This window comes from Astyanax mexicanus, chromosome 4 (assembly GCF_023375975.1).
Source record: "Astyanax mexicanus isolate ESR-SI-001 chromosome 4, AstMex3_surface, whole genome shotgun sequence".
NCBI lineage: Eukaryota > Metazoa > Chordata > Actinopteri > Characiformes > Acestrorhamphidae > Astyanax > Astyanax mexicanus.
In genome coordinates this window covers 32,815,186-32,826,905 of record NC_064411.1, presented here as the reverse complement: position 1 = coordinate 32,826,905, position 11,720 = coordinate 32,815,186, and the positions used below count along the sequence as shown (strand labels likewise).

The following is an 11,720-nucleotide window of genomic DNA, read 5'->3' as shown; positions in this document are numbered from 1 at the left end:
ACATTACAATATTTCCTCTCAAATAAAATATGGAATACAAATGCAGTAGAAATATTACTTTATAAAAATCACCCTTTGTACCGAAACCTTATAGGTAAAGAAAGTTTAAGCATTGTAAAAAAATATATACAGTAACTGAAGTGTGTAGCAAGTGACAGTCAGTATTATTTCTAAGTCATGACCTGTTAAGTATCAATCCAATTTTATTAAACAAACCTCCCAATTATAGTAATTAAAAAAAAAAACTCAAAACGCACTGTTCCACATTATTTAGCAGGCCACAGGTTTCAAGCAACATGGGAAAGAAAAGGGATCTCTCTGTTGCTGAAAAGCATGAAATATTGCAGTGCCATTGCAAGATATGAAAACAATAGAATTTTCATAAAAACTGAAGCGTGATCATTGTACTGTGAAGTACAGGGATTTGTGGCTGATTCAGAGCACAGACAGGTTTGTGCAGATAAAGGCAAAATGAGGAAGGTTTCTGATAGATAAATTATTCTGATTAAGACAGCAGCTGCTAAAATGCCGTTACAAACCAGCAAACAGGTATTTGAAGCTGCTGGTGCCTCTGGAGTCTTGCGATGCAGTTGTGTATAAATCTACTATTCTGCCGCCCCTAACCAGAGCTCACAAGCAGAAACGGTTGCAGTGGGTCCAGACATACATAAAGACTAATTTCCAAACAGTCTTGTTTACTGATAAATGCTGTGTAACCCTGGATGGTCCAGATGATGGATGGCCACCACGTCCCAACAAGGCCGCGACGTCAGCAAGGAGGGGGCAGAGGTTTGTTTAATAAAATTGGACTAAAACGGGTCATGAATTAAAATTATATTTACTGTTATTAACATTGACCATTTAGTAAAAATCGGAGTGAAATATCACTTGCATAACATTTTGAAACACGGTGTATAAATGAAGAATTTCTGCACATTTTAGTGTTTATCTGCTCGACTGCTTGATTCGGATGAGCGTTTATAATGATGAAGCTCTTCCTGAAAGAAATCGAAGAGTCAGAGAAACACTAAACTGTTAAGTTTGTTTAAGTCGACAGACGGCTCTGAGTTTAGAGACGCTCGTCTTCACATTGAATGATTTCTCCACAGGGTTCGGGGCACCACAGCTGGAAGGTGGTGGGCGCTCTCCAGACCACTTGGTCCAGGGACCCAAAGACAGTCTACTAGACAACTTCAGCAGCTCAGTGATTCGCTTCTGTCCAAGCCCCACCCACATCGGCCCAGAGACACCCCTCCTCCTGAGCTCAGACTCCAGCTGTTCCTGCTCCAGATCAGACTCGATGCGCAGAAGTCCATCCCTGTTATCTTTCTTACAGTAGTCCAGAACGTTCTCCCAGCTCATGGTGTCATCACTAACATGGACTTGTTCACTAACATCACTAACATGCACTGATAGAGACACATGAACACAAACAGAAAAGCATGTTTTAGACTGAAATAGAAGAAACAGATCAATAGAAGAAACAGATCAATAGAAGAAGTCAGGACTTACTGCTGTAGCACAGAGCAGATCCAGTATTACTGCACGGCACTGAATACATTTTTCCTGATACCAGTTTCACACAGTCTGCTGGAGAAGATTTAGGGTGATCGTTCCACCAGTTTCTGTAAGCAGATCTTCCTCCATTAGCCCACTGCCAGTCATCACGCAGCAGACCAATCCAGAAGGAATCACTGCTCTTCATCCGTGCTATCTTCACTGCTTCATTCTGCTCCTGATCTCTGATGCTGACCAGATCAGTGAAGTTCTTCCTGCAGTAACTCTGAGCTTCATACCAGTTCAGAAACTGATCAGTGATCAGGTGATAGCTGAAGGTAAGGTCAGTCTGACCTGTAAAAGGTAAGAATAAAATCACTGTGATCATCAATTAAACACCTCTTATCATGAACCAAAATAAGTATTTAATATCATGTAGATGGAGTTTATGATCTAAATGTTGTGTTGAATGTATTTGTGTCACAATATCAATACAATATCAATATCACAATATCAAATTTCATACACAGAAAAATTCATTTTTCAAAGTTTACTCTGAGTTAACACATTAATTCATTATTACAAATATAAGATTGTTAACCCTTATTATTAAGTACTTTGTATACATTTGATACAGTTTCCTTTGATGTGGGGATAGGTTTTTTTGCCAGGTTTATTATTTTAAGCTGCAATCAGAAAATTTAAGTTTTAAAGATTTTTTTTTAAATACTTTTCTCATGTTTAACTATTTTTCAAAAATATATATCAAAATACTTAAACATGTCCGAGAATTTCTTGTCCCTGCTGGGATAACCCCGCCCCTTTAAGAAAACAGCTTTCAACATCCTTTAAGATCAGTGAAATTACTACCTTCTCAATGTCTTATTTTTGATAAGGACTGAAGACGCTTGCTGCTGCATGTTCAGCAAATAATAATATTAATTAAATAATAATAATTATCATTATTATGCTTAGCTGAGGTAAAGTTTAGGCTGTCCACCCTGTAGTGGTAAAAAAAATCACTGCAATTAAAATATTTTTTGAAAACCTAAATCTTCGGAAAAAATCAAAGTCACCATAAAACACGATTTTATCAAATACCATTTTTATGGTTAAAAATCACACATTACTTAAAACAGAAAAACCTTTTAAACGATCAATTTAGCAATATTTGTTTTTAATCAATTATACAGTATTCCAAGCACCACAATAACAGATATATTTTTATTATGTGGTGTGATGTTCAATTTCAGCCATTTTGTAAAAATAAACTTTTTTAATGAAAATTGTCAATAGTTGTTCTTTTTTTTAAATAAATGCACAAACATTTTCCCCAAAAATAAGCTGTTATTTATGCATATTTATAAAGCCAACAAGTTATGTAATAAAGTAGTCTGGGTTTAAATTTAATTTAAGAATTAAGATATTTTTAAAAGTCCACCCTTTCGAGTAGCTGTAAGAGAATGAACGTAAACATGTCAGGAAAAGATTAAGCTGTGAAAATACTTTTTCAGTGTAGCTGGAAATCTTAGAAATATGATGCACATTTAAAATCATTAAAAAATCTTCCGGTATTTTTTAAACGACGAGACTCTTAAAGGCACAGTAATTTGATAATGTGTGTTCTGTAGCTGAAGCAAGCTAACAATTCATCGCATACAGCAGAAATCTAAATAATTAATAAACAGTATTTACCTTGTTTGTAACACATGAAGTTTTTTGTCTGTGTACACTGAATTTTGTCCCATGATCCATCAGCCTTCATAAGAGAACAGCAGGGCAATGAGCCACAGTCTCCAGTCTCCTGATTTCTGAATGTAACGTTATCACCATTAGACCATTTTACACTGGGCTGATTCCTGTACAGACCGGTCCATGCAGAGCCGATACCAGTCAGTCTGATCAGTGCAGTGATGTTTTCATCATTATACACAGTGACCAGATCAGTGTAGTTCTCTCTACAAGCTGCTCGAGCTTCAGACTGAGTCAGGTTCTTCTCTATGAGATGGAAAGTTCTCAGACGATTGTTTTGTTCTGCAGGAGAAAAGACTGTGGAGAAACGTTCTGTAGTTAATGAAGCGGAACAGAAATTAAAGTGTTACACAGGGGTTCTGCAGGTAAAATTACATTTTAAGACATTTTAATTGGACTTCCAGCAGGGAGCAGGTAGACGCAGGAGAAGAAATGGTAGACTTGCAGTGTGTCCCAATTCAGGGGCTGCATCCTTCGAAGGACGTGGTCTACGAAGGTGTGACCTTCGAAGGATGGGTAGGCTGCGATGGCAGTACTGAAATGGGACAGTCTACCCTACGGAGTATTTCCTGTTTCCTGTTTGAGATTTTACCTTCCACAACCAAAGTCAGAGCTGAGAAATGAGCCAGAGATTTTGATTCTAGTTTTCTTCAGACCACAAAATACCAAATTAATAAAGTCCAGGTTAATTAACTGTGCAAATACTTAAATGTTTTAAATATGAATGGATGAAACTGAACATAAACAAATAAAAGGGTGTTTGAAATGAAGTTGGGAAAAAAAGAAGAAATTAGAATAAAGTATTATTTAGTTTATATATATGTGTATATATTTATATATCTATAAACTACATAATACAGACTCCTCTGCTGACTCCGCCCTTTTCGTGCTGAAATAGGCCGGCGAGCAATGAATCTTGGGATACTATAGGCTGTGAAGGATACACCATGTGCATCCATCGTTTCCGAGGAAAAGTAGGCTGCATTCGTCGGCCACATTCGAAATGGGACAGCCTAGTCGCACCGCGGTGACGTAATCAGCCTTCAAATGAGTCCTTCGAAGGATGCAGCCCGAATTGACACACACCTCTGGGGCTAAAAACGCCAAGTCCCATAATTCCTGGCGGTGATCATTATCAACCAGCTGCACCTGTGCAGCACCCTATATAAACTCCAGCCAAACCTACTGATGACAAAAGTGTGGTTTTTGGGAGATCTAATCAAATTGATCCCTTTCAAAATGTGACTGTGTTGTCTTGGGTCATGTTTACAACAAACAGTTCTGAGATCAGAGATTACATTTTTAAACTCTCATATATCTCAGCTCTAATCTCAGATCTGCTGCTTTCACTTTATTATTACCCAAACTCGAGAAAAGATTTAAACGTTTCGAAACTGTGTGCCATAATTAAGTCTGTTTTTGTGCAGTCATGTGGCTTTTTCGTTTTGATACAGACTTCAAAACAGTGTATCGAAACACTTTGATTCAAATAATATATTTAACTAATAATAGAAGTGTCAAAATAAATAATAGACCACATTGATATAAGTAATACAATTAATTACTATATATGCACATAAATACGTTCACTATAAACATATAGAATTAAAAATAATTATTTCTATCTGCTGTACACTTGTATCCAACACCTACCACAACCGTAACAATTAACACACAGAATTACGACCACTTTCACAATAAGAAAATGACAAAGCGCCATTAATGAGATTTGAAAACGGGTTCCAGTACAAAACTGGGGTAATCTAACTAAACAGTGCACAAAAATAAAACCAAATTTGTATTTACTGTCGTGGTATTTTTAAGGTCTTAGGGGAATTGATTTGAGACATTTAAGCCATTTTTAAGAATATTTTTAAGGGTACCCTGGTTATATAAAAAGAAAGTAATGGTAATAGATTAAAATTGCTTATTAAGTTGAGGTTTTTCTTTAATACTTAATATTCAATAAAAGTCAATCCTGTTACCTTTCTTACAGTAGTTCAGAGTGCTGCTCATCCCGGTCATTTGGTCATCACCGACATTAACAGATGCTGATAGAGAGAGTACAGAGCGTGTTTTAGAGTGAGAGCAAAGACACTCTGATTTATATACAGTGTTTTATATAGATGATACTGAACACTGCTGAGAGAGTTATAGAGAGTGAAGTCAGGACTTACTGTTGTAGCACAGAACAGCAGGCGCAGTATTATTGCATGGCACTGTTTCCCATTTCCCATTCGCATTCAGCAGTGTACAGTTTGATGATGTTGATGATCGAGGGTAAATAGTGTCCCAGTTTCTGTAAGCAGATCTTCCTCCATCAGCCCACTCCAGGTCATCACGCAGCAGACCAATCCAGAAGGAATCACTGCTCTTCATCCCTGCTATCTTCACTGCTTCATTCTGCTCCTGATCTCTGATGCTGACCAGATCAGTGTAGTTCTTCCTGCAGTAACTCTGAGCTTCATACCAGGTCTTATTCTCAGTGATCAGGTGATAGCTGAAGGTGAAGTCAGTCTGATCTGTGGAGAGAAAAGATTGAACACATTTACCTCTTTTCTGCAGAAACTCTTTGAGATTTTGGTCATCAGCGTCCAATGAGAGAAAAGAAACTCATAGAACAACATTTCAGTTTAATTTTGTTCTATCTCTGAGTCTCTGATGTCATGAAGAAGGACTTGCAAAAGTATTCATACCCCTTAAACTTTTTCACATTTTGTCACCTTACAACCATAAACTTAAATGTATTATATAGAGATTTTAAGTGATAAACCAACACAAAGTAGCAGATAATTGTGAAGTGAAATGAAAATGATACATTTTCAATTTATTTTAAAATAAAAGTCTGAAACGCGTGATGTGCAAAAGTATTCAGCACCTTTTACTCTGAACCCCCTAATTAAAGTCCAGTGAAGTCAATTGCCTGCCTTCAGAAGTCACTAAATTAGTTAATAGAGTCCTACTGTGTGTAATTAAGTCTTAGTATAACCATAGCTGTTCTGTGAAGGCCTCAGTGGTTTGTAACCATGAACAAACTGCATCATGAAGACCAAGAAACTCACCAGACAGGTCAGAGATAAAGTTGTGGTGAAGTTTAAAGCAGGGTTAAGCTATAAAAATATATCCTAAGCTTTAAGCATCCCAAAGCGCACTATACAATCCATCATCCAAAAATGGAAAATGTATTTCTACAACTGTAAACCTACCAAGACATGGCCGCCCAGCCAAATCAACAGATCGAGCAAAGAGAGCACTGGTCAGACAAGCAGCCAAGAGGCCCATGGTCACCCTGGAGGAGCTGCAGAAATCCACAGCTTAAGTAGGAGAATCTGTCCACAAAACAAATAGAAGTTCTGCACTCCACAAATCTGTCCTTTATGTAGGAGTGTCAAGAAGAAAGCCAGTGTTAAAAGAAAGACATGAGAAGTGCTGTTTGTACAGCAAACATGTGGAAGAAGGTGCTGTGATCAGATGAGACCAAAGTTGAAAAGTAACACTGATCATCATCCTGAACACACCATGACCAAAGTGAAACATGGTGGAGGCAGCATCATGCTGTGGGATGCTTTTCTTCAGCAGGGACAGGAAAGCTGGTCAGAGTTGATGAGAAGATAGATGGGGCTTAATACAGGATAATCCTGGAAGAAAACCTGGTGAAGGCTACAAAAGACTTGAGACTGAATTCAAGAGAGAGCTTCAAGACAATGACCCTAAACATACAGCCAGAGCTACAGTGGAATGATTTATATCAAAGAATATTCATGTGTTAGAATCACCCAGTCAAAGTCCTGACCTAAATACCACTCAGCTTCTGTAGCTAGACATGTAAATTGCTGTTCACAGACGCTCTCCTTCCAACCTGGCTGAGCTTCAGCTGTTTTATAAAGAAGAATGAGAAAAAATCTCAGTTTCCAGATGTGCAAAGCTGGTAGAGACAAACCCCAAAAGATTGCAGTTGTATTTGCAAGTAAAAGGGGGCTGAATACTTCATCACACTTTTCAGATTTTTATTTGATTAATTTTTTTAAATCCATCATTTTCATTCCACTTCACAATTTTCGCTATTTTTGTTAGTCTATTACTTTAAATCTCAATAAAATACATTTAAGTTTGTGGTTGTAAGGTGACAAAATGTGAAAAAGTTCAAGTATTGTAATGGAATACCGTGGTATTAAATGATTCAGAATGTTAAAGTGTTTGAGATTGGGTAAAGAGTAACATCTGTTTTTTGTACGAATACTGGGTGCTGGTAATGGGGAGGTTCAAGACAGCAGGGATCCAGAGTTTTAGTCACGTACACCACGTGCAACATGGATCGGGGTGAGGGGCTGAGAGAGAGTATAAACAGGAATGAGCGGGTTAGCTGGGTGAGCAGATTCTTGGTGTACGCAACACTGTCTGACTTCAACAAAACTTTGTTACTCTCTTCTATCCTGACGCATTCAGCATTATTCTTCCACTTCAAAACCACCAAGTTCCAATACTTTTGCAAGCCACTGTATAACAGCAACAACCCCCTTTATGCCCTAACAGACAACAAAGAAACTGAAAGATCATATCTTATCTAGAAATAGAGTTTACTGTAGAATAACTTTTATATACTTTTCTTTAAATGTGTGGTGCTTTTATTAAATATTAAACATTAATGTGTTAATGCACGCCAATAATCTGGAAAATTTACACTTTCATTTTTGTTATGCAAATTAGTAAGTTACCAAGTTTGAACACAAAATTCTCCTGTAATTCAACCTTTTAACATGGCTAGTGACATTTTAGCACACACACATTGTAAGATGATTGATCCTGATAAGATTAATCACAATCATTCACAGAGAACTGCTGTAGTTAATCTGATTATCAGTGCTCATTATAAGTGCTTTATCATAAAAAAGTGACTTAAGTAGAAGTTGAAGTGTTCTTTAAGCTCTACACTTAATGGAAGAACTAAAGTATTCAACATTTTTTGTATTTAGGTATTGTTTAAGTAGTTTATTTGTAAAATATAGTACTGAAGTACTGAAAGTAGTAGTACTCAGTGTGTAAGGCAGAATGGGAGCAGCACCATCTTTTATAAGATTAGATTAATCACTTGATTCACTCAATGATGAACAGCTTTATCAAACCCAGTGACAGTGCAGAGCATCCACCGCTCTGAACATTTTTATACTAGTTTCTATAAAACGATTAACAGTGCAGCACATAAACCATGTATCAGAGTAAAAGTATTACACTCATGGAAAATATGCAGTGAAGTAAAAGTGGAAGTACGAATAAAAATAATACTCCAGTAGATACAGACACAGCCTTTTAGTACTTAAGTACAGTAGTGAAGTAGTTCTATTATTTCACTTTACATCTTACGTTTATACATGGATTTTCAGCTGAAAGTGTTACACCATATATAAAGTATAATATACAGTATACAAACATTAAAGTACATTTAGTTGAACTCATACATAGTGTCTAAGTAGCACAACTTCCTAAATACAAAGCAGCCAATAAGAACCTAGATGATTTACACACATTCAGCATATATAACAGGATAAAAAAAATATTATTTAATAATAAGGTATAAAGAAATTGTGGTAAATGGTTGTGTGAAAACAGTAACAAGAATAAAGATGACCTTTCAAATCTGAAGCTCAATAGTTAATAAACAGTATTTACCTTGTTTATAACACATGAAGTTTCTTCTCTCTGTACACAGAGGACTTTCCCATGATGCATTAGTCTTCATAGCAGCACAGCAGGGCTTTGGCCCACAGCTTCCAGTCAGAGCACTGAATGTAACTTCATCACCATTAGACCATTTAGAACTGAACTGACTGCGCTGAAGACCAAACAAGACTGTACTGTATGCAGGCAGCCGAGTGTTGATCAGATTAATCAGTGCAGTGTTCTCTTCTTCACTGCACACAGTGACCAGATCAGTGTAGTTCTCTCTACAAGCTGCTCGAGCTTCAGACTGAGTCATATTCTTCTCAATGAGATGGAAAGTTCTGAGAGGACTTTGTTCTGCAGGAGAAAAGACTGTGGAGAAACGTTCTGTAGTTAATGAAGCAGAACACAAATAAACACGAGTAGATGTGTCTAAATCTTTACACACAAACATTTTACAGCTCATTAAAAATGGACTAATAAATATTTATTGTTGCAAATCAATGAACTCAACTATTTGCTGTTTTTTCATCCCTCGTTCCTCCCATTCACTCACAAGCATTTTCAACAACACCTAGAAAGCACTCGAAACACGACTGGAAACACTCAGTAATCTTTCAAAATTTGTCAAACATACAGTTTCCATAGCAACCATCTAACAACAGCTTAGCAATGAACCAATTAGCATGGAGTAACATCCATGCAACAGCTTGAAACCACTTATCAACATAAATAGCAACCATATTGGATACCACAGCAACCACCTAACAACACAATAGCAACCAGCTAGAAACAACATAGCAATATTGTAGCAACCATCTTGCATACCCTAGTAACCTCTCTGAGACACCACAACAACAGTCTTTTATACCACAGCAACAGCCGAGAAACCAGCTAGAATCCACTTAGCAGCATAGCAACTACCTAGCAACCACTCAGTAGCACCCCAGCAACCATCTTGGATACCATAGCAGCAGCCTAGCAACAGCATAGAAACCAGATAGTAATCACTTATTAACATAAAAACACCATATTGGGTACCACATCAACCACCTAACAACACAATAGCAACCAGCTAGAAACAACATAGCAATATTGTAGCAACCATATTGCATACCTTAGCAAGCTCTGTGACACCATAGCAACCATCTTGTATACCACAGCAACAGCAGAGAAACCAGCTAAAAACCAATTAGCAACATAGGAACACCTTAGCATCCATTCAGCAAAACAATAGCAATGAGTTAGGAACAACTTAGCAACATTGTACCAATCACCTTGCATAGCCTAGCAACCACTCAGTAACACCACAGCAACTGTCTTGGATACCATAGCAACAGATTAGCAACAGCATAGAAACCAGCTAGCAACACCTTAGCGACCACCAAGCAACACAATAGCAACCAGCTAGGAACAACTTCGCAACATTGTAGCAACCATCTTGGTATTCAACTATCTTGAATACCATAGCAACAGCCTAGCAACAGCATAGAAACAAGCTAACAACCACTTAGCAACATTGGAACACCTTAGCAACCACATGGGATAGCAACCACCTAGCAACACCTTAACAACTACTAAGTAAGGTCACAGCGATCACCTGGGATAACATATTGTTGGGTAGTTTAGCTTGTTCCTATTGCTCAGCTACTGTACATTACATTTAGCTTTTTTTCCTAAAAAATAAAATAAACCAATTGATTAATATTTAAAATAATTAGTCAGTAGTGAGAGCGCTGTCTACTGGAGTTTATTAACTCATATTTAATATTGAAGATATTCAGTCACATGAAAAATGAATCAGTTTATGCTCCCTCTGATCCACCAGGGGGCGCTGATTTACATTCTGCTGTTTAGTTCTTGTATCTGAATTTTACCAGCATTAATATTCAATCTGATGCTGCTTGAAAGTAACAGAATAACTGACTTGTTAAATATGAAACTTATTAAAAACAGATAAACTGAAGATTAAACTCTAAAGCAAACTTTTATAAACACTTTAATCACCTAATGACAGAAAGTCTAACCTTACATATCCAGGGAAAAATATGTGGAATTTATTTACAACTAGATACATATTAGATATATAATTTATGATGAATTTTTTTAACTAAATATTAAAATGATCAATACAAATATTATACTTGTTGCACAGCATTCTGCTGCACATTTATTATCTCACATTTGGCACTTTTTTACAGTAACTACTCATTTATACTTTGCACACTGTTATATTCTTCTTTCTATATTCTGTCAATTTAGTGTATATATTTTATTATATTATATATATGTTCAATTTGAGTTCTTAGTTATATTATTACTGTATATATTTTATCTTATGTCTTATTTGACATCTCTGCTTTAGTTTTATTCGCATATTTTAAATATTCTGTCTTTATCTTTACATTATATATGATTTTATATTTCATTGTTATTGTTGTTGTTTTTTTTTTATGTATATGTTGTTCTAGAATTGCATAATTACATTTCCCATCTTAAAGATAAACCTTTTGTGATTTCTTAACCTGAACAAGCTAAATAACCAGTATAACCAAGCTTGACCAGCATGAACTCACTGTTTGACCAGCATAACCAGCAAGGCCACACTGGTCAACCTGATTAATAGATGACCAGAATTAAATGCAACATACACTATGCTGGTAAAAAGCTGATTAAACACATGAACATCAAAAAAACAGCTTAAAACTTTTAAAACCAGCTGAATTTTTAAGTAGGAAATATATTAAATATCTCCTATGTTCCTTGTTTTAAATTATAATTAAAAACCCAATAGATGAATATATATTTACCTG

At 36.3% G+C, this 11,720-nt stretch overlaps 1 protein-coding gene across 1 annotated transcript; it reads right to left on the bottom strand.

Moving 5' to 3' along the window:
- Positions 1 to 1,578: 1,578 nt before the first annotated feature.
- On the bottom strand, positions 1,579 to 7,561 carry LOC125801747 (macrophage mannose receptor 1-like). The gene is made up of 6 exons (XM_049478999.1): positions 7,519 to 7,561; positions 5,427 to 5,771; positions 5,235 to 5,300; positions 3,193 to 3,546; positions 1,797 to 1,851; positions 1,579 to 1,654 (listed from the first exon to the last, which is right to left on the bottom strand). Exons 1-6 carry the CDS (start codon positions 7,559 to 7,561, stop codon positions 1,579 to 1,581), a joined length of 939 nt encoding a protein of 312 aa, XP_049334956.1.
- Positions 7,562 to 11,720: the final 4,159 nt, after the last annotated feature.